The sequence below is a fragment of the Anomalospiza imberbis genome, chromosome 2 (assembly GCF_031753505.1).
Source record: "Anomalospiza imberbis isolate Cuckoo-Finch-1a 21T00152 chromosome 2, ASM3175350v1, whole genome shotgun sequence".
In the NCBI taxonomy this organism is placed as follows: domain Eukaryota; kingdom Metazoa; phylum Chordata; class Aves; order Passeriformes; family Viduidae; genus Anomalospiza; species Anomalospiza imberbis.
In genome coordinates, this window is record NC_089682.1 from 7861843 (window position 1) to 7884664 (window position 22822).

General features: G+C 37.1%; 1 protein-coding gene across 3 annotated transcripts in view; it reads right to left on the reverse strand.

Moving 5' to 3' along the window:
- Positions 1-1938: 1938 nt before the first annotated feature.
- USP9X (ubiquitin specific peptidase 9 X-linked) overlaps positions 1939-22822 on the reverse strand; it is a 96649-nt gene continuing 75765 nt past the window's right edge. For all 3 annotated transcript variants that reach the window (XM_068179729.1, XM_068179728.1, XM_068179727.1), the window contains 15 exons: positions 20542-20762; positions 19953-20143; positions 19342-19515; positions 17327-17468; positions 16401-17151; positions 15771-15894; positions 14348-14573; positions 13419-13548; positions 11608-11793; positions 9756-9976; positions 8616-8704; positions 6120-6276; positions 5511-5723; positions 4970-5065; positions 1939-3527 (listed from right to left, as the gene is read on the reverse strand). In XM_068179729.1, the coding sequence (XP_068035830.1) occupies positions 3393-3527; positions 4970-5065; positions 5511-5723; positions 6120-6276; positions 8616-8704; positions 9756-9976; positions 11608-11793; positions 13419-13548; positions 14348-14573; positions 15771-15894; positions 16401-17151; positions 17327-17468; positions 19342-19515; positions 19953-20143; positions 20542-20762 (3056 nt within the window). In that variant the 3' untranslated portion in view covers positions 1939-3392. The remainder of the gene's footprint in view (positions 3528-4969; positions 5066-5510; positions 5724-6119; positions 6277-8615; positions 8705-9755; positions 9977-11607; positions 11794-13418; positions 13549-14347; positions 14574-15770; positions 15895-16400; positions 17152-17326; positions 17469-19341; positions 19516-19952; positions 20144-20541; positions 20763-22822) is intronic.

Genomic DNA, 22822 nt, shown 5'->3' on the forward strand with positions numbered 1-22822 from the left:
TCTCCTGGATCTCAGGAAATACACAGGAAGTTTTGGAACTGTAAGTGCTTTTTCATGATACATATGCTAAAACACACAAGCTAGGCACAACAGAGTGGCTGAGAAGGCATAATAGCAAATATGATGACACAAATCTCTCATGTTGTCTAAAGTTTCACTCAGAAAAATAAAAAAGAAATGTCAATGGGGGAATTTCATTTCTTTCTGGCTCAATTTCAGCAAGATACACAAGCTTGAAAAACAGAGAACTCAAATTTTCAGAGCTCGCAGTCAGCTGGGAAAATAATGTGAAAAATTCCAAGTCAAGCAGAGTCCTGTTCTGCTTGTCCATTCCCACAAGTTCGTGTCCTGCAGGACAAACAAGCTTTGACAGAACCCTGAGCCATCTCCTTCTTGTCAAAGGGGTAACACAGGTGCAGGTGACCAACTCTGTGACCAAAACTTAGTACATTTACTGATACACAAACAGTGAATTATTTTTATATATGGCTGTACTACTTTTAACACTGGCAGTAGCAAGTGTTAAAAGCTTAATTTAGTCACTAAACAACCACAATCCAAATGTACAAGATGGAGAAATTCTGCTCAGTAAGGTTATGGATTTCCCCCAAGGTCAAACTACACATTAACCCCAACTCAACATCACCTATGGATTTTCAGTTTCTATGTATTCCATGTTACACTTCCAGAAACACAAGGAATTGCTTTACTATTTATTGGCTCATTTTATGGAAGACCAGAGATTCCCTAGAAACTGTTCTAAACAGAAAACAGGACTGAAATCAGTGATGGGGGAGTTAAATCTTTAGGCACTTTGAGGGGTACTGCTTTAGAGTGTGCCATCACCAACGAGGTATCGCCAGGTGCATTGCCTGAAGTCACCTGCCAAAATGCTGCGACAGAAACGTTCATATCAAACTTTTTGCTTGTACAGTATTTGTTAAGAAGTACAATTCAAAATGGTTTTGCCCAGAGTGAAGAAAACATTGCACCTTACACTGGAGCTGCCTGTTTAAAAAGCAACAGCTGCAGCAAACAATACGGGTTTACCCTTCTTCATGTCACAAAAATGCAAAATATCCTCAGTTTGCTGCCTGGAAAACAACTGCCACTGCAGCCATTCCCAATTCTGGGGCAGGGCTGGGTATGGCTGGAGAAAGCCACAGCCTTAAAGTGTCACAGGTTTGACATGTCTCTACAATCATTGCACTATTAAAAGCAAACACATTTGGCAAGGCTGAACTACCACATTTTACATTTTTCCTATATAGTACAAAATACGTAATAATTGCCTCTGAGATAGCCTGTTTAACAATTACTGGTCCAAATAAATATTTCAACTTGAGAACTCAGGGTAGAATTTTTGTAGTTAAAACCTCCAACAAGCATTCCCAAACATAAATGGGAACACGTTATCCAAATTTACTAAATTTAGGTAAAATGGTATTACTAAAAAACTATGAAGAAAATCTGAATTAACTTGAGCACTAGGAAAAACATGGAAGCATAAAAGTGATCATTGCTACACAGCATATTCAAAAATCTTCTGTGTCTCTCCCTTACATTAAATCCCTAAGAATGCACTTGGACTGAATTCTCCATTATTCATTTCAAAACTACAGACCTTTAATTTGATAAGCAGCTTTGTTTCTATCAACTCATTTGTAAAAAACACCATCAAGCTTGTGCTCTTAAATATATATATGTATATATAAAAACATACAAAAAGTACAAGATAAATCACATTAAGAAACTTTTACAGTGTAATTGTCCTGATTATTTTATTCTTGAGGGCCAATTTTTTTTTTTTGTGCACAGAATCTCAATGTGACTGTTGTTCCAGAATTCAGCATAGTGCCACTGCACAGAATTCACCTTTCTGTGCAGTCCATTAAAAAACAAAACCCCAAAAAACAACACACACCACAGGACAAAACATTCTTCTTAAATCAAATTCTATTTGTGAATTCAGCAAAATAATTTCTATAAAATAAAACAGCAAAATATTTAAATAGTATAGGGTGGGCTGTATCTGTTTTGCAGGGGTATTTGGTTTTTAGACAGGTTCCAAAAAATTACACACATTCAAGTTACCAATTTTCATTTAAATACAGTATTTACTGATGCGTTTAAATCTTTAAACAAATGTTTATTCTGGAATAGAGATACCTCAGAATTGTATTTGACTAACCAGTAGTTTCTTTTATATTTAAACCCTGCTTCTAATGTTAAGATTTTCTGTATAATGGATAAAGAGCTAAGACAATTCTCGCTTTCAAGTAGAACTGTGAACGAGCAGAAAACCAGCAAGTTAACTTGGTGCAGTGGCACTCACAAGTACTCTGTGATTTTGTTGACTTCCACTTCACTGGGATGCAGTAGAAGGAAAGTGTTAGAAGTTTTTCTAATAAGCTCTACCAAAGAAACAAAACAAGCACACCAAATACAGTCTATTATGCTCCAGGCATCCTGGCATAGCAAATTTTTGCATATTTGTTTTAAATCTTTTAAATTCCTATTACTGAAAACTAAGTGTTCTTTATCCCACCCAGAGAGAGAACTGTCAAACATCAGATGTGAGGAACATATGTGAAACTGAAAACCACTTGTTTGTCACATTTTCCCTCCCCATTTTATAGTCTAGGTGTAAGAAGAAAAAGTTCTGAGCAATACAGTTGTCACATTGGGACAACTGCTGTCACGCTTGTTTTTTTTTTTTTTTCCCCTCATTGGCTACACTAACTTGGTGTGAAGCCATGCTAAATGTTACAGCATAACTATAGCTTCAAAGTGATTAACCTAATACCAGAATGAAAAAGGCAATGAAAAAAGATCTAGAAACAATGTTACATCACCAATTTTCCACATCAACCAAATAATTAAAAGGTTACCAGCCATTACGTTGCTCATAGTAAAATCGACTCCAGTGGCAAAGAATTAACATGAAACTATTTTTGTGGTTGACATGGATAGGCTTTTTCGTAAAGGAGTTGATCCAACTGCCATGAGGCAGGCAACACTGGTTGCAGAGCGCAGCAGATATATCAAGAAATTATTTTTTTGTTTTTGTAGATCTGTGAGTCTCATCAAGACAAAAAAAATGTTTCTTGCTCAAGAATTAACAGTCAAACATTAATATACTATATACACCTTTGCCATTTACACATTAGCATCAGGCCATTTATTACAAAACACTATACACTTTCCACTGCAGGCGGGTTATATATTGACAGCAATTTTCTGCAGATAAGACAGTGAATAGACTCTCCACTCCATGTTGATTAGGAATAGTTTTTCTAGTTTTAAATATTAGCCAGACACAGAGAAAAGTTGGACTGTAAGGCCTGGGTGCACAGTCTTGATGGAGCAAGTTAATTATTATGTGCATTTCACTAATCTTTTGTCTGAGGCGGGGAAACTTCTTCACTGCCTTCGTAGTTTTCTTGTGCTCGTTGGCCAGTTCGCTGAGGGTTGTTCATATGATGTGCTGCCGGGCCCGTATATGGCTGTCCATGCACGTGGTTATTCTGCAACAAAGCACACACATTTCAAAGGGATTTAACCCTGTGGGCTGTCTCCTGACTCCCTGCTTTCCCCCTTTCCACTCAGACCACTGGGTAGTATCCTCAAGCACACCAACTTCTCGTGTGACTACAGCATATGAACACACATCCCAGCTGCTTCATTCCTCTGATTCACACCTTTCACTTACCTTGCCAAATTACACACAAGGGAAACAAACTTTCAACTTGCAAAGATAAAAGAATCAGTTGAAACAGTAATCTCAGCTTTTGAATCACAAACATTTACATGCAAAGCAAAAGCAGCAAGAAAGGAAAAAAGGAGACCAAGAGAGGTTGCCTATGTGCTGCCACATTACACCGTGCACATACTTTATTAACAGATTCAATCAGTTGACTTTTTTTCCCTAAAACATTGGGAAAAGTAAACCTGTGTTTATGCAGCATACTTTACTTTTCAAGGGGGAAACCTTAATGTCACAGAACTGAATGAAATCTAGACCAGCAGTTTTCTGCAAATGCTCTGCCCCAATTTAAAAAGTCACAAACAGATCTGGCAAACAAAACCACCTCATTTATCTACTGTTTTGCAGAGTTTGTGGAGAAACCAAGAGCATGAGGACTGGGCGTGTGTTAGTGAGAAATGCTATCTCTTGCAAGAAAGTGAACACATGACAAGGGCAATGGTGAGGTTACAGAATGTGTCTGAACTCAGGAGCTCAGGAAGGAGTGGGAAAATCTGCATGACTTACCAACTGCTCTGCTGAGAACATCAAGTAAGGAAAGCAAGATGGAGGGGAAAATGGATTTGGGCAGGAAAGGAAATTAAATTAGCAGATTTGGAATATACAAAATGAATTGGAACAAAATATGGCAACTAAGTGAGGGATCCAATAATTTAGTCAATTCACTAAGAAGACCCTGGTTATGATTTCTTCCAGATCTGGCTTTCTACTGTAAAGTATTAACAAAGCAGCCATTTAACATAAAAATTGATTTGGATTTTATATGTACTTAACATTTAGAGATCACTGTTCACAGCATGAGTTACATGGCCACAAAGCTATCTGCTTTTTTCCAAATGCCTTCCACTTATCCAGCTGCAGGCCTTGAGACTTCATTTTATATTTGAAAACAAGAAAGCAGCTCACAAAATATTATCAATGTCATTAAATACAACAGAATCGCATTCAGTATGCACTAGGCTATGATTACATCAATCTCTCTGCTCTTTCTGTGGATGATTAATCCCTGATCTGATAAAATTCTCACCCGAAGCTCTGATGGTCAAACTGCTCCTGGTGAAATGGAGGTGTGCCTTTATTCCTCCAAACATGGTATTTGACAATAACATGCTTCTGGCTAAATGCCTACCATTTAAGTCACCATAAATGCTAAAAAAAGCAAACCTGAAACTCTGAATAAATAGTTCATCTCAGAGCTTTTACCTGTTGATACTGGGAACCAGGTGAATGGGGATACAGTGGGGCATCTTCAGGTGGAGAAGACTCATGTTCATCTGGGGCATCAGGATCATCTGGTTCCTAAAGTTTGAAACAGCCCATTTAATTCACTTTTTAAAAACATATTACAATTATTCTAGCCCAAACCAATCATATGTGCAAATGATTGTTTCAGTCATGCTAGAGTCATGTTTTAGACATTCAGAGAAAAATTCCACCCCACCCTGTCACCTATAGCTTGTATTGTAATAAATAAAAATTCCTTCTGCCAATGTATTACTGGAAATACAGACCCATTCATAATCTACTTCAAACGGACAATTTCAATTTTATACTACTCATTCTCTAAGTGACAGATGTCTACAGGAACAGTAATAAAAACTGAAAAATAAAAATATAAATCCATACTTATAAAGTACATATGAAATATGTTACCTCTTAAATGAGTGGAGACTGTTGCTACAGTTAATTATTTACAGAAGCACTTTACACAATTTCTTAATTGAAAGTCAAATTAATTCATTACCTCCTCTGGGCAGAGTTCACAAGCCTTTGCAAGAGTCATTCTAGCACTGTGTGACCTCTCTAGGAAGTAGCCATTCGATGTTTCATTGCTCTGTATTGGTGGAGACCAATTATTGTAGGTGTATTGGGGATTGCCAGTGTATGGTCTACGCTCCAGCTCGTCTCCAAGCCATTCCACTGCCCAGGTCCATTTTCTCTTCAAATCTCCATTGCTCTGCAGAAGGAAAAATGAACAATTCACAATTATTTCCTGTGTTCTTGAAAACAGAAGTATTTTTCCTTTCCTATACATCAGTGGTCAGAGACCAACAACCTATCTGCTGCTCTTTAAAGGAGTCACAAATATCCTTTTTTTCCCAAAGAAAACTTCAAATTTGAAATGAAGTCTTCCGATTTGCAGCCCCATCACAGCTGCAAGTAGAATGAATTTAACCAGATTGCTTTCAATCCCTTATACTGAGCTTCTCATACAGAAGGTTCAAATGAGTTGTCCCTAGAAGTTGTAATTTAATTGAGGTGTTAAAAGCTGAATAATGGTGGGGTTTGTTTTGGTTTTTTTTAAACACAGAAATGGGAAAAAAGCAGCAAGAAACAGAATAAAAGGTATCACCTGAAGGATCTGGTAAGCTACAGGGCAGTTGCTGAAGAGAGCTACCATGCACTTTATACACTGGTAAGCTCTTTTCTGATAATGATTCTTCGAGCGCTGAATGGTGTCAAAGAGTCCATCCCTGTCATCTGGGATTCCCTTAAGTGCATTGTGAATCCTAGAAAAAAACAAACCAAAACAACAACAAAACTTTAAGTGTTAAAGAGTTTTAGCATTTGAATGAAGGCTCTATATACAGTGTAATTATAAAATTGTATTATGACTTCTGTTGTTAGTCAAGAGATTTTTTTAAAAATCAAAAAATTAACCTGACATGTCATATATATAACTTATTTTAAAAATTACCAAACATGCTCAAAATATAACTGAACAAGATATATAAAAAATGTAAGTATGATTAATTCTAGTCATAGTAATCAACTTTAACAGTTCAATTTTATTACTGAAGTATCTACAGCATTTACAAATCAGCCCGGTTAACCCAGTAGGTCCTTACAGAATTGGAACAGTTAAATCCTCAGCAGAATGGTTACTTACACTCAGCTTCTCAGAGACACCCTTTTACATGCAGCTCCTCTGAAGGGGAATGAGTGATACATATTTGTGCATGGGATAAGGGACTTGGGCATTCCCTGGAACTAAGCCCAGTTTCTATGCCTTCTGCTCTTGAACAGGGCAGAGGAATTAATTGCTACCCTGAAACTGTGCAAAAACTGAGAACTGACATACTTTTGGCTTTGAAAAAAAAGTCAGAGGGGGCACAGAACCCACACTGGTGTCTCAAAGAGCTACACTCATGGCAGGGAACGCAGCTGCCCTCTTTCCTCACAGCCCTGGCAGCTGTCAGCCCAGGCTCCATCTGTAAACCAATGATGAGCTTTACTTCACTTAATTTCATTGAACGGCACTTGCACCATTCCAAATTTGGCACTTGAACCCGTCAAATCAAGAGAAATTTAAGAGAGTGGGTCTGATGCCATGGGCCAGCAGCAGTGATCTTGCAGTACCAGAGGACAAGTTGCTCCAAGGGATGCACACTGCCCAGGGTCAGATCCGACTCATTTTCCAGGAGTTAAAGACACCATTTACAATGGACAATTTCACTGTTTTGTGGTGGTTTGTTTTTTTTTTTTTAATTGGAAGAGAAGACAAATATCATTAAAACTCATGGATTATCACAACAAAACCAAGAACAGGACAGAGATGAGTACTTCAAGCTATGGCCAGAAGTGGCAGCAAGAAGTAGTGGATGATTGGAGCTGGCCATTTAACACCTTCTGTGGAAGCCTAACACAATTCCAGGGAGCAGAGCTACTCCTGACACTGCAATGGGACATGGAGTGATGTACTTCTCCAGGGAAGCCACACCACAACATTCCACCTCCTTCATACCCTGATATTCCCAAATACAGCATTATCCCCGAGAACCACTTCCATGATTTCTCACCTGCAGTTCAGCCCTAAATTATCCATTCTTTTACTTCGTATCTATTAAAGTATGCCCATCCTCCAGCATTCTGTGGACTTACTTCACAGAATTGTTTATCAAGAAGATAATATAAGCTAACTGCATGATATATGCATAGCAAATCCCATTAAAAGAATTACCAAATCCCTACAACTCAGTCATCCTGTTTTGGAGTGTGGTTAAGCCGTAGCACTATCTCCTTTGAGTCCCTCCTAAAATAAGCCCAGGCAATTGGTAACATTCTTAATGAACAGTCTGCTTCCACAGCTAAGGACGGGAGTCCACTCCCATACCCAACAAATGTGCTCTCAACTGAAAGTATTTGAAATGTCCTATGAGACACAGTTGAAAATGATTCAGTAAATCCCATACTACCTACAACTGCTTATTATGAAACAGTGACATTTTGCAACATGATGACATTTGTGTTATCTCACCTACTTTTATATTAAACTCCTGAAAAACTGACTGTTCTCAGAAATAGCATTTGCAGTAATTAAAATTTTTAATAACTTTCAAAAGCTTTATTCTGTAGACATATAAAAATTGGGTTTTCAACTGGATTAATATCTAATATGCTGAAGTTATAATTCTCTTGAAATGTGATCATACAGAGAATACCTAAATGTGAAATATTCTTTCCTCCCACATTCACACTTCATGTGTGTCTTGGTACCACTCCTACATCTGATGTGCTCCTGAGCAAGCCCAGGCTGTCACGTCACCTCAAGGGGACATTTCTATGAATCAATCTGAGCACTTCACAGGGAAGACCACTGAGTTTAACCTAAACATTCTCATGTATGTGAGAAATCTTGGCTTTATAGTAAACTTCTCTATAGTAAGGAATATGAAAAATTGTACTTATCTTAAAAGTTCAGATAAAACCACAAGAAATTGCTTTATATGTGAATTTTGATTTAATACCTATTTAAAACAAACCTATTGAAAGGATTAGCAACAGAACCACTGGAAAAACAATCTGTACAGAACAATACTGAATAATAAAAGGACAGGTAAATACTGACCTGTGAGTTTGCCAAGAGTCCTCAATTAACAGGATTTGCAGAAGCAGATCCAAATAAGGTCGAAGCTCGTATGTATATGAATATGCAACCTAAAAAGAGAAAATGCAGAGAACACAAGAAAGCATTCCTTGAGGCAGGCAGCTTACACAGTGAAATATAAGAACATAATTCATTTCTAGTTTTCTGTAATCAAAGGGTATTTCAAGATACAATACAATACTTCTTTTCTAGAAATGTTGGTTGTGTCAGGAATCTGACACAAAGAAATCTGCAATTTCATTTGATTTGTTTTGTTTTTAAATACAGTAGGTTCTGTAAAGGACAAAATGTCTCTTTATGACTTCCTGACACAGTTGATCTGAAGCCCCAGGCATGATATGCTGAAGAAAGTACCTTAAAAATACCTTTAGAAAAGCAAAATTTTAAAATGGCACTTTTCACTGATATTGCTACTTTTAGGCAATGTGTACAAAGGTTGACTTCACAGGTTATTCTAAAATGTAAAATACATGGCTAGCAAAATATCAATAAAATGATTTTTATTATGATTCTTTCAAGTGTCAAACAAAGGGACATAAACAGGTGTGATGTTACATGAAAAAAAAGTGCAATATAAAGATGGGCTATCAGAAGTAAAGAATTTTATTCGGAGTGGAAAAGTATAACTGACCTTACAGAGATTACAATGGAAATATGAGATAGTATCAAAGAATCTTTGCTGAGTCTGAAGGCAAATATGTTCTGCAGACTTGTAAAAAAACCTTACTTAACAAACAAACATACTTGAAATAAATACAAGGGAGATCTTAGGAAATTATTCCAATTTTTCATGTCATCTACGAATCTCTTTTATGGATAGACAAGAAGCTTTAGCAGATGCTCTTGAAATACACAAAAACCACCTCGGTCTACTTTCCACCCTTAACACATCATTCCTAAATTCCCTAAATTCATGAAGCACTTCCCAGAGTGCTCCAACGTGATGTACAGACCAAAGACTGTAAATACTGACAGAGGATGCCATCTTGAGGAAATTTATTTATCAAGCACCCCTTCAGTATTTAATACAACATTCTTACATATAAATGCAGAATCATTAATATTTTTATTCCCATCTTTCTCCTAGCTTTTTATTTTTACCTGCCAAAGTAGTTCACTGAGGACTGTGGAAGAGAACTGAGGATTCTCCCAACAGCAGAAACGAAGCAACTTGATGGTCTCTTCAGAGTTGCTGCAATCTTCAATAATTTTCTTTACATAACTAGTTCTCACAAACAGAATGTCTGCTACGTTCTGCTGAAGTGCCATTATAGGTTGAGATAAATTAGGATCCCCATAAGGGTTGGCAAGTGGGGGATTACCTGGAAAAAACAGTTATTGCAGATTAAAAGGTGGTGAAGTACCTTCAGTGTAGACACTCTAAAATACAAACTGGTGTAACTCATCAAAAAATACAGAGGAGAAAAAACACAAGCCCTCCCTTAACAGCTGACTTTCTTTGAAAGAAATAGTATGAAATAGCTAATTTTTATGTTTGTGAAGCTTGACCCTTGCTGCTTGAGAGAGCTACTTCTCCCTCTCTGATATGATCATGCAGTGACAATCAAAGCAGAACAGCTGGAGACATGTTCACATGCAAGAGATTCCTCAGAGAAACCCTCTTATCTCCTGCATTTATCTACTTCCCTGCTTGTGTAACACAACCCAAGTCATATTTTAAGGACACAATGTCTGTTTACTTCACAAGACAATGCAAAAGTGTTCAGGGGAGTATCTATGTCAGAAGAGTCCTATTTGAATCTCTGCAATGTAGAGAATAAATATACTTTTGCAATTAATGTATCTTATTCAGTCAGCTTCGCTTTGTGCAGTGTAAGAATGTTGATTTGCTCCTGATGTTTCTAAATTTAGCAGTGTTTTGAGTTATTGTTTGAAGATGCCCAGAAGACTAGGGAGAACTTTCCTAGATTCATAAGCTGAAGCAAAAAATAACTTTATTTTGCAAACAGTAATCATAATTAGTAGTCAAAGTAAAGTTCATCTAAATAAATTTTTTTAGTACAGTATTATGAATATATTGAATATAGAACTATTTTTCTCAGGTAGAGTATCTTTTCAGTTTAAGCTTCAAGTAATGCACTAGATAAAAACCCAACCAAAATTGCCACATGATTCTGAAGCTTATTACAGCACAGTAAAATTTTCAGTTCATTAATCTCACTATAGCACAGTCTAGCCTATTGACTTTATAGCCTGACACATCAAGCTGTAATGAGTTTCCCATTAAATAGCTTCTCTACAGATTTCTAATTAGGTTTTCTAAAATATGCTTAGCAGAACGTGCACAGATACAGGCTATAAAGTCCACATGGCCCAATATCCTGTCACCACTCTTCAAAAATAACTGCACTCTATTCGGCTACTGGAAATGTTAATGATTTACACTGTGGTTAATCAATTTCTAACTGATTCTTATATTTTATAAATTGAAGCGCTGGCTTCTGTTTGCTGTCTTGAGTGTGAATGAGCATCAAATCATATTCAAGAGCTACCCAAAACAATGCAACATCTCTTCAGTGCTAAGCACTATCAGTTATCTCAAAACCTGCTGTGGTGTTTTTCCTGTACAGATTATTTCTGTAGTCTAGTTTTCATCACCGACTCAGGATAAAAACACCTTAGGACAATTCTTTACAATGGACTTAAACTATTCTAAAAGCATTACTATTTTGTAATGAACAGCCTCCTACTTGACTAATTATTCCCCTATATTTTTAAGGAATAAGCCAAGCAGCATAGTATACTTTTTACTATACCAAATCAATTTTGCTTACGACAAACACATTTGTTTCTTTAAGTGAAAGTAGCTGCTAAACATAAAAGGAACACATTTTTCCAGCTGATCCACTTTATAAATAATAGCTAAACATGCACGAAAGGACATTTACTGGTTTAGTCAATAGATCTAAAGCAAACTTAGGATTCACTGTACCATTGATAGAAGACTGCATCCGCGATGAGACGTTGCAACAGCGGATCAGCTGTGACACCACAGTGTACAGCTTCCCCAGCTCAGCATACTGGTACTTAATTGGAGGGCCTGGACCTTCATCCAGAGCCACAAGCATGAAGGTTGCAGGAACATTTAGTTTCAGAAGTTGTGTCTTCTCTGCTACACCTTTATGGGGCAGGGAGGAAAAAAAAATTTGTTTCTGGCACTGAAAATATTTTTAGAATTTTTTAGAAGAAAAATAACAATAGTTTACATGACTCGTAGCTTTTTAGTTCTTGGGTTCTATTAAACCCTCATTTATACCTTCTGGGGAAAAAATAATCACATTAATAAAGACGCACAATAACATTATATACAGCTGAAAAATCACATTGAAGGAGAGTTGTAAATTACTACCATTTCTTCACAGAGCTCATTAGCACTTAAGTAATTCACAAGTAGCATCTGTGTTAATAGTAAAGCCTCAGAGAAGTCTTTTGGACATAAACTAATCCTTTTATTGTGAGGCCCAGGATAGGAAAAACAACTCCCACAGTGTATTTTGTTAATTTTCTATCATGTCCTGGATACATCAATCACAAAATTAAGACATTTTTTAACTGTGCCACACAATGTAACGAATGCAAATTAAGTGACAAAATAAATAAGCAAACCTCCAAAACCCCAACCAACCAAAAAATCCAAACCCATACCAGGTTTTAGTGCAAGAATACTGAGCATATACTACACAAGTACTCACCAGGAAATTCACTATATCCCTTCTTGCATTCTGTTTCTTATTTTGCTTAAAAGTAATGATTTTTCATACATTTCCAAGTCTTTCTTATTCTGAAATACAACTGGGCCTTACCTTCCATTTTTCTGATAAGGAGAAGTGTAAGTGGTTTTTTTTGGCATTTTTTCTGATTATGCTAGATAGTTGTGTAGTTGCATTCTCTGCAGAACTGACCTCACTTACTTCGATGTGAACAATCTACTATTTGATTTCTCCAAATGTCAGACAATTTAATCTTTTCCACAGAATGCAGGAATGATGTTATTGTGGTTTTTGCTGAATGGACTTTACACTCATACCGAAGCCTTCAGGTAACAGTAGTAAGACAAGGACAACTGCTTATTGTATTAGTATTTGCAGGTTTATCTCTGCAGGGTAGATCGTGATAATTATCAGACTCACAAGTAAAATTATAAATTATATTTTCCTATCTGGCCTCTGAGTGCTCTTCTACTCAGAGGCCTGAACTGCACTGACTATGAAAAGCTAGTGAAAAAGAAAAGAGAAGCTGGAGCAGAAGAATTGCATCTCTCTTCTCTGCCATGACACTAATTCTACTCTGGTGTCATGACAGAGACCTGCCAGACAGAGAATGCTTTGGTAGGCAAAGTATATGAAAGCAATAGACATTACAGGTGTAATTAAATTAACACAATTGTCTAGATTAATTTTAGAGGTAGGAAATTAAATTCCTTTAAAATTGTCTGCTTCCTGCATGAGCTGATAAACAGCAACAGTCAAGTATTTTATAAAGTTTCACCCCCATCCTCTCTCAGCAGGACACTGTTTTACAGCTCCAAGCTTCTCGTGTTTATCTTCCATGGATGATAGGGAGACTGAAGCCCCAAACTCCAAAGAGGAGGAACACAGATGCTAGGGAGTATTTATATGACACTTAACTATAACAATCTGCCTAAGGATGGAAAACTGGATCTTCCTGCTGTTATCTCTGTAAGTGGATCATCAATAAAGCCCCAGTTTATTACAGTGCTGTCAGTAAAAGCAATTTGCTTACCTAGATTGGCATACATCACAAACAGATTGAAATACTGCTGCAAGTGGCGCCCGTGTTCAGATACCTCCCTTCTTAGAAGATTCAGTACCGCCCTCAGTAAGTGATCACTTAAACTTAAGTTATCATAAGCCTGCAGAAAGAAACAAGTTCCACTATTAACTTTTATCTATTTTTTTTAACTTTTTATTCCACTATTAACTTTGTAGACTAAGACAACCAAATCACCTCTACAGGTGTATCTCAAATACCTCGCAATACAGAACACTTCCTAAGCCTATGGAGCTTCAACTTAATTCTTAACAAATTCTTTTGCTGGACACATTAGTGAAAACATTCTCAGAAGGTAAATGGGACCATGTAACCAAAACGAGACATTAAAACACGACAAAGCAAAGGCTCAAAATACTTGATTTTTTTAACACTGCTACCACAAGTATCAGAATAAGATGCAGGCTTTGTTTTTTTGTTTGTGTGCAAAATCAGGCAATTCACTGTCTACTCCCACACTAGGTTACAATTTTTGACAATTTCACTGTTGCCAGATACAAGCAATTAAAACGCAGGGAACTCCTGCAGGTTTTCAGGTTAGTGTGTTTGTTTGTTTTACAGTTCTAAATAAAAACAAGGGTTCACCTCCCTAGACATTACTTCACTAAAATAACCACTGCTTTTTTTTTGTTTTTGTTTTTCAGATTTCACACTCCCAGCTCAAAGCTCTCATTGAGCCTTCACAGGGATTTACAAATGAGGGGAAACTGAGCCCTCTGACAGCAACTCTCTAACCGGTTGAGTTGCATCCTGTTTTGTAGTGCAAAATGGGCTGTACAGCCAACACTGATGCATCTGCTCCAGAGTTTACTTTACATTAAATGCTTATCATGAAGAAGTAAGAATAAGTTTCAAAAGCTTTTCATTAGAAGATTAAATACCTGACTGGAAGGTCCAGGAGAGGCAAAAGGTGATTGACATGGTCCGTCTTGCAATGAAAAATGTGCAATAAATACTATAAGTTTTGCAAATGCACCCCTCACTTCTGCACTGGGGCATTCCAGGAGATACTCAGAGAAGCGGTTTGAAACGTTAAAAAGGACGTTGTGTGCAAACCAAAAGCGTACATTCTTGCTGTGACGGAGCAGGATGCACAGGGCATCATACCTGAAACAGGAGATGGCACAGTTATGACCAAATGCACACATGTTCTTTTGCAGAGTTTGAAGAAAATATGTATTAAAGGTGATTCCCTAACATTTTTGTTCACAAAATGATTCTAATTAGATACTTTGTAGTTCCTATAGTGATACTCTGATGAGCACTCAGAAATGGAAGACACCCTTCAATTAAAAACCTAACACTTAACTGCGGCATTTTACTTCTATCACTCCTAAGAATTAGGATAGCATTACACCCCCTAACTACTCCTCAAAACAGGTCCTATTTTGGCAGCCACCATTGTCTCTGCACTGGAACTGGGGGAAAGGGTGAGCAGCAGAGAACACAGGTGGATTTCATAAGCTGTGTGTGTATACAACACACAACTAAATATAACCTAACAAGATGCAACCTAACAAGGATTTATAGTCTCATTTAGAGATCTTAAAAAACCCCACAAAAAGAAAAACCAATATCCAAAGATCTGTTTCAGAGAGGGCCTTGCATTACTCTGTCCTTTCAGCAGGAATATTTGAACTCTTCTTGATCTCTTAAATTAGAAGGAGTAACTTAAGCTACTCTGGAAGTTGCTGCTGGGGGCATCAATTTGCCATTATTACACAGCTACTTACTAGTAAGCTGGTAAACTACTGGCCATGAATACCAGATTTTCTCTCCAATTTGACCAGCAGTAACCCACACTCCTCTCCCCAGCAGAGAATACCCAGCTGAAGGACTAAAACGAGTAAGATGGGACTGTTACAGTGTGGATTTGAATTACATAGCAATGTACATAAAGTACTCTGCCAACAGTGTCTCAAAGACTATTATAAATGTTTCACAAACAGAAATCAAATATAAGCTGCAACAATGTCTTGTATAGAGCTTTGTTTAAAACTACTAAAACAATGTAAAAACCATTCTGAATTTGTCAGAAAACATAACCTGTTAGTTCTGTGCTAGTGACAACTTCCATTCTTTTATTCTTTTTAAAAGACAGACAAAAAGACAGTTAAGCTCTGTTTGAAAATGAAATTTGAAGCTATTCAGATCAGCAGAATATTTTAAGGCTCAAATTCTTCCCAGTAGTTTTTATTCAAATTTTCCCCTCTTTTCACCTGCACCTTCACCATGTAACTAAATGGAATCTTTTAACAGACATCAAACTTCCAAAACTGTAATTGTTGTTAAAAGACAAAATACCAATCACTAGCAGGCCCACGGACTATTTTCTTTGTATGAAATCCTGTGGTGAAGAGAAATCTAGCAGCAAGCTGAATACTAATCATAGTAATTTCTTCTGCTTCAGGCAACAGATGATCTTGTCCTAAAGAAAAATCAGAATACTCACATGTAGACAAAGTAAAAGCAATTTTTAATAATTTAACTGATTTCAGATTACTGTTTTGTCTGATACGGTGTTCCAATTTTAGAAGAAAGTTGATCAAAATAGCCTCTAGCTTCCATAATGTATAATTTGAAAATGTAAGCTTCAATACAGGTACCTGGAGGCTAATATATATCTTTTACAAATTCAGTATCTCACCTCTGAGAACTGTTTTCAACAAAAGAGCCCTCAAACTTGAGTATTTTAACTTGATTTAGTACAGCAACTGCGTAATAGCTGATAGTTTATCAAAGCATTTTTTGCTAAATATTCTGGCAAGTTATCACTGATGAACAACTCAACAAGAGGTGTTTAACTGCAGGAGGACAAGAGTATTCAAAAGCAGGGCACACCAAATTTTCACTGGCCAGATAAATCCTTGGCCACACAAACCAAAACTCTTCTTGCAAGAAATGAATCCATAATTATCACACTAGCATACTAACCTGGAGGAGGGTTTAGGTAGACGCTATTACAAGTAAGCAACTTCTTTATGAACTGGAAATATTCCAGGCTGTACTGCATCCGATTGTGCATGAACTGCACGTTCTGCTTGCGCACGCTTCGCTCGATGGCTGAGGGCATTTTAATCTGGTGGGGTTTAGTGGTGATAGTGATTTCTGAAATATATTTTATTAGTTCATTGTCTTTGTCTATCGTGTCCATGCGTTCGTAAAAAAGAATGTAAGCATTCCACCACCTCTTCTGGCGCCTGTAGGACATTCGCTTCATCATGTGATCAAACACTTCGCCCATGTACTCTCCCCCAAAACACTGATTTTTCATCTCTTCATCGTCATCCATTTTACACTCTGTCACATCTCCATCATCAAATTTGTACCACCGGTTCTTCTCACCATCTCCACCATTCCTCTGGATAATGTAAGAGTAGTAATGTCCGCCGCTGGCCTGGCCGCTGTGCACAAGTACACCCACAAGTCTGTATTTTGTGCTCCCAGAGTGTTCATTTTCCGACTGCTCGTTTTGTATTATCTGATTTTCAGGATTCACATCATCCCCTTCCAATTTTGCTACACCTGCCACTGTGTAAGGCTCCATGTCCAGTTCTCGTGGAAATTCAAAATAATCATTGAATTTGATTGCACATTCCCTTTCCCAGTCATAATCAAATCGTTTCAACTGGATCGCAAGAACTGGAGGCAACTTCTTAATTAGCAAGCGTTTCACTGTATCCACCTAAGAAAGGACACATACAGTTACCAGCTCTCAAATTTCCATTCATATACTCTCATCAAATGCCAAACTGAGTAATGAAAGGATGACTTTTCTTCCCAAACATGAACTAAGACTGCACTTAGTATAGCTGTAACATCACAGCTGTACACACATTTAATATATAAGGAATCATTACCTTTTTGTTGCATTTTTCACAATGATATGCATTTGCACCTTCCAATAAATCTCCTTTGACATACTGCTCCAAAGAATCAAGAAGGTTTTGGTGATTCCTTATATCTACATTCAGAGTTGTGAAGGATTCCTCACACTCGTACCTAGCAATGAACAGGTAAATGTATGAGAAAGGAATGTGTTCAACTTTTTATGTCTAACATGGCTACAGTGTGCAAGCAGTGAAAGAACTGAACTCTTTTTAACTGCAGCTTTCCTACACGTACATTACAGTATCTGCACACTGTATTTTTATGGTCAGGAATTAGAGTGATAAACACAAATACTGCATCACACCTAAAGACAATAGTTCAAAACAGATGCCAATTCAGCCAAAAAAACCCCAAAAAGCCTTTTTGTTTTCTATCTAAAAAACCTGGAATCACCATCTTCATAAAACCTCTTTGAATGTTTATGACTTGCTTTGACATTGTGTTCTAAATATAATCTACAAACAAATCTTTAGCAATGAACCACCAGTGCTTGAGAGACAACCAGCTGATACATCCTGGAAGGAACTTTTTAAAGATAAAGAAGTGATGAATAAATTTTAAATGCCACATCTATTCCAGTGTAACCCTGAAGGGCTTGTTTCCCTGATATGCAACCAAGCATTCAAAGGCTGAATAAATAAATATTTAGAAACACTTCAACCAACAGCAATATTAATTCATCCAATAAACAGCTTACAAAAAATAGAGAAAGGCTGTTAATCTGCCATACACAAATCCACAGTTTGGTTATTATCAGTTCTCTCCTCCCTAAACTACATTTTCATTAATAAGTAACATTATGCAAATCCAATAGAGTTCAAAACCACGGAAATACTTCAGGATAATACATAATATCAGTAATGAATGGGAACTCGTATTGCTTCCAGTCTGGATCTGCCATTTCATTACCCACTGCATGTAAGGTGAAATCAGGGCTATCATTTTACCTTGCAGTATTTCTACTCAATTCTAGTCACTCACTGTAACCCATGAAACCTAAGATGTTCACTTTACAAATTATTCTTATTCATAGATTAGGTCAATTGAAGTTGAAAGATTACCACAATAAAATCCATTTGTATAATTTTTTCCAGTATTTGAACTGCTAATTGGAGGTTAAAGGAAATGGTCAGCTTTCAAAATAAAGAGGATTTGCAATGGCAATGTACAGAGATATGTACTGTTAAAGAATCACACATGAGCTCAACAGTAAGAAGGCCAACTGATAGTGACAGAAATAAACACAATAAAAAAAAAAGCCAAATGCTAAAAGGAATAAGTTCATCATTAAGCCATCCTGAATTTTGCATGCAACCATCCATCACAGAAAGAGAGATAAATGAAAGTCTGGGGAATTACAACTTGACAATACCAAGCTCTATTCCTTCATTAATCATTAGAACAGCGAGCTACAGACTTGCAATCTGATTTGGCATGGGTTGTTTCTTACATGCCTTCTACAAAACTGAATTTCAGTATTCACATTTAAAGTTAACTACAAATACAGCAGAAGTCTTAAGAAAAAAGATGAACTTTCTACACCACTGTCCTTAATTACAGGTTACATGGTGACTACAAACAGTTTTACTCATTGGAACTGAAGATTCCTACTTGGCTCAGCTGTAAACACACATTATGGAAAACCAAAGACAGCAACAATTGCTGGCTAGGTATTAAAATTTTCTACACTGCACTTGGTCCCTACAATTATTTTCACTTTAAATATGAAAAAGCATTATTTTTTCCTGCCTCAATCAATACACAATGCTTCACATACAATCTGTGAAGTAGAAGCAATAATGATTAAGTACTTCAAGGCACTTGTAGACAAATGAATGTTCAGCTGTAGAAAAAACAAGGTAGCAAAATCTATTCGCTTAAAAAACCAACACAAAAAGCCCACTCTTGACTCTAATTACTTTAATAAGGACACAAACATGAGCTGTTTTTCTATTAAAAAAATATTAAAATCTTCAACACTTACCGATGTGGGCATCCTTGACAAATCTTCTGATCAGCAAAGGACCCTCCTAAAACTTTACTTAACATTGCTGGATGGCCCAAAGCTTTTAAAGCTTCATCTAAACTGTCCACCAACGAATTAAAAAATTCTAAAGCATCATGTTGTTCACGCAGATTTACAGGTTCACCCCAGAGTCTGAAAATGAAAGCACATTTTGTCAAATATTTTTTGTTTTGTTTGCCAACAATTTCTTTTTGAAAAAAAATATTGTTCAAGCCTAACCCCTAACCCCTCCTCCTTAAAGAGCCAAACTGCTGGGTTTTGATGTACTATATGATCTGCTGTTGTGTCCCTGACACTTTCTGCTACGTAAAAACAAGCTCTTGTGTATAACTTCATACTTAATTTGAAGTCTCACTATCAAAAACTGCTAAAATTCAAAAGAATCACACTGCTGTAAACTTTAGTTTATTATTATTATTTAGTTTATTAACAGACTTCTACAGAATAGTGAAAAGGCAGATAAAGCTTCTGCTAATTTACACTTTACATCATTGCCATTCTACTATGATTAGTTTTCTTGCATTTCAGTGATCCAGTGAACCAACATCAATATTCAATTTTCTACTTACCTGAACTGTTTCCAAAACCCTCTTGGTACATAGTACTGTAGCCTGGAAGCTGCTAAATGGCCAAAAATTACTTGGAGATGCCTCAAAACTCCAATATTGTACTCTTTTCTATCTTCAGTTTTGCTCAGTGCTGGTTTATCTTCATACTGATGCGGATAACCAAAGACATCATCTCGTGGGTCAACATTGCTCTGAAAAGCAGAAGATTTGTGCAATTCACTTTCAGATGTAGCTGTCTCGTAGTTAGTTTTATCCTTTGTTTAATTTGACAATCTAAGGTGTTTCATACTCAGCTGAAAACCCAAATATTGTCTTTGTTTCCATTAACAAAGTTGTGGTGGCTGGAATAAGGTGTAGTGCCCTCCAGGAGAAATGCCTGAGAAGGAATTCTGCAAACCCTGCCACCTGGATCTTCTGAGGTGCCCCTCTGGCAGTGAACCTATTCAAGTATGAAATATTATCCTATTTTCCCCACAGGTATCAGTGGAAATCAAATTGATTGATTAGCAACTGAAATTTATTATAACCTTTTCATTTTAAAAAGTAATTAAAATTTAAAGATTAAGTTATTTTATATAATTAAATTTACCTCATTGTCCTGCTTTTCATCCCCAGACATGTCATCATCTACATCACTGCCTGTGCCTTCTATTGCCAGAATCCCATTCCTGATGGCTGGAATCATGTACAGCTGCTGAATGACAGAATTCATGTAACAAGTGGCACCAGCATTTTTCAGTCCCACAAATCCCTTTGGCGGCCGAGGCCCAACAGGTGGCAGATATTCCCATTCTGTGAGTGCTTCACAAGCTAAGAGGAAACAGCACAAAGTGGTCAGGGAACTGTTCTGTTATAAAATAAAGAAGGCATCATTGCAGTACAAAGGGCAGTTGCATAAAATTATTCTTAGTTTGTATCATACTGCAATTTAATAAAAAACAATGTTCCATCAGAAAACCTAATTGCTAAAATTAACACAGCTTCTATGAAGGACAGTTCTATCTGTAATCTTATTGTAACATTTTCTTCTACTCCATAACTAAAGAGGTGGCCAGGAAAAAAATTAGTCTATTTATACATGAAACAGAAATCGTTCCTCAATACCAGCAAGTTTCTTAGCTGAAGAATTCAGCTGAATGAATATAGAATATATATAACCAATTTATAACCCTACAAAAAATTATAGTACTCTCAAAAATTTACAATCCTTAAAAAAATTATAGAATTTCACTTAAGCCTCACATTTTTTTGCCAGGATGGGAAACAATTTTAGCAAACACTGCCTATAGAACTTGATATATATTTTTTCCTCCTGAGTCTTCTCTTTCAGGTCCCTCAGATCTCTTCAAGAACATTTATGATCACCTAAGCTAACCTGTTGTTCTCTCTGTAGCTTTAACACAAGAAATTCTGATATAAGAGAGCATGCATATTTATTTACAAGCAGATTTGGTATATGAATCCCAGAGTACGCACAGTTCATACATGTGTTCTCTCTTCTGACACACCACAGAGATCTGGTGTTCTGCTGTGCTTATCAAACACTTGAATGGAAGGGAATGCCATGAAATCTCCCTAACTGTGAGGTGGCAAGAAATACAGTACTTCCCAATAGAAAAGGGTGAAGAAAGAAGGATGAGGCAGAGGGAAAAACCATAAAGCTGCCCTTTTAATTTATTCATCTGAGATGGAACTGAACAGGAAGAGACTGAAAAACCTCAAGTGACTCACTGATAGCACCATTCAAGCAAGTAGTTCTGACACTCTGAGAGGCAGTGGACAATTTCCACTTTTGGATACTATTTTTAGTTGCTTATGGTTTTGCTCAACTCTGTGAGTTTAAACATCTGTTAAATCACACAATGGTTTGGGTTGGACGGATCCTTAAAAATCATCTCATCCAAACTCCTGCTATGGGCCAGAATATCTTCCAGATTGCTCAGGGCCCCATCCAACCTGGCCTGGAACAATTCTGGGATGAGGCATCCACAACTGAGCAACCTGTTTCAGTGTCTCGGCATTCTCACAGTGCAAAATTTCTTCCTTGTGTCCAATCTAAATCTATTCTCAGTTTAAAATCATGGCCTCTTGTCCTGTAACTACAGGCCCCGGAACAAATCTTTTTCTCCACGTTTCTTATAAGCCATGTTTAAGTAAAGAAGGTCACAATAAGGTACCCCTGGAGGCTTCCCTTCTCCAGGCTGAATAACCCCAACTCTCCCAGCCTTTCTCACCATATGAGCTGTGTTTCCTTGGTTTGATGGTGTTTGGATTTTGTTTGGTGGTTTTTGATTTTTTTCTCTTTCCCTGTTAATATTACAGCAGAATGGTTTCAGTCTCCCTTTAGGGCTGGTGAAAATATACTCCTGCTTGAAAAGTTTTAAGAAATGCTTTTTTTATGACAATAATCTGTGCTAAAAATAAGCCTTTTGCCATCCTTGTGAAAATCAGCCCAAGTTTCACTTGACTATTGGCTTTTGAAGCACTAACATTTGCAAGTTTTTGAACACACTACAATCACTACAACCTTTCTCCAGTGAGAGGGAGAAAGTTCTTTCAGTGCAGAGCTGTATTAAGACAAGGCCAAAAAGGAGCCTGAAAAAGGACTATGACAAGCAGAGAATGAGTTCAGAACTAAAAAGAGAAGCAGGACAGAGGACCTGTATCTGTGTGTGAACAATGATGATGAATCAGGTGAGCAACCAAGAAACTGGCTCTAAAACTAAGCTGAAGATACCTGTTGAGGCTCTGGGACTGGTTAGCAAGAGCCTGATATGATGAGACAGAAGCAGAAGATACAGACAGAATAGGCTCCTGGGAGCTGGTATGGACAGAGGGGAGTACTTAGAGATTGGGACAGGAAGGGTCAG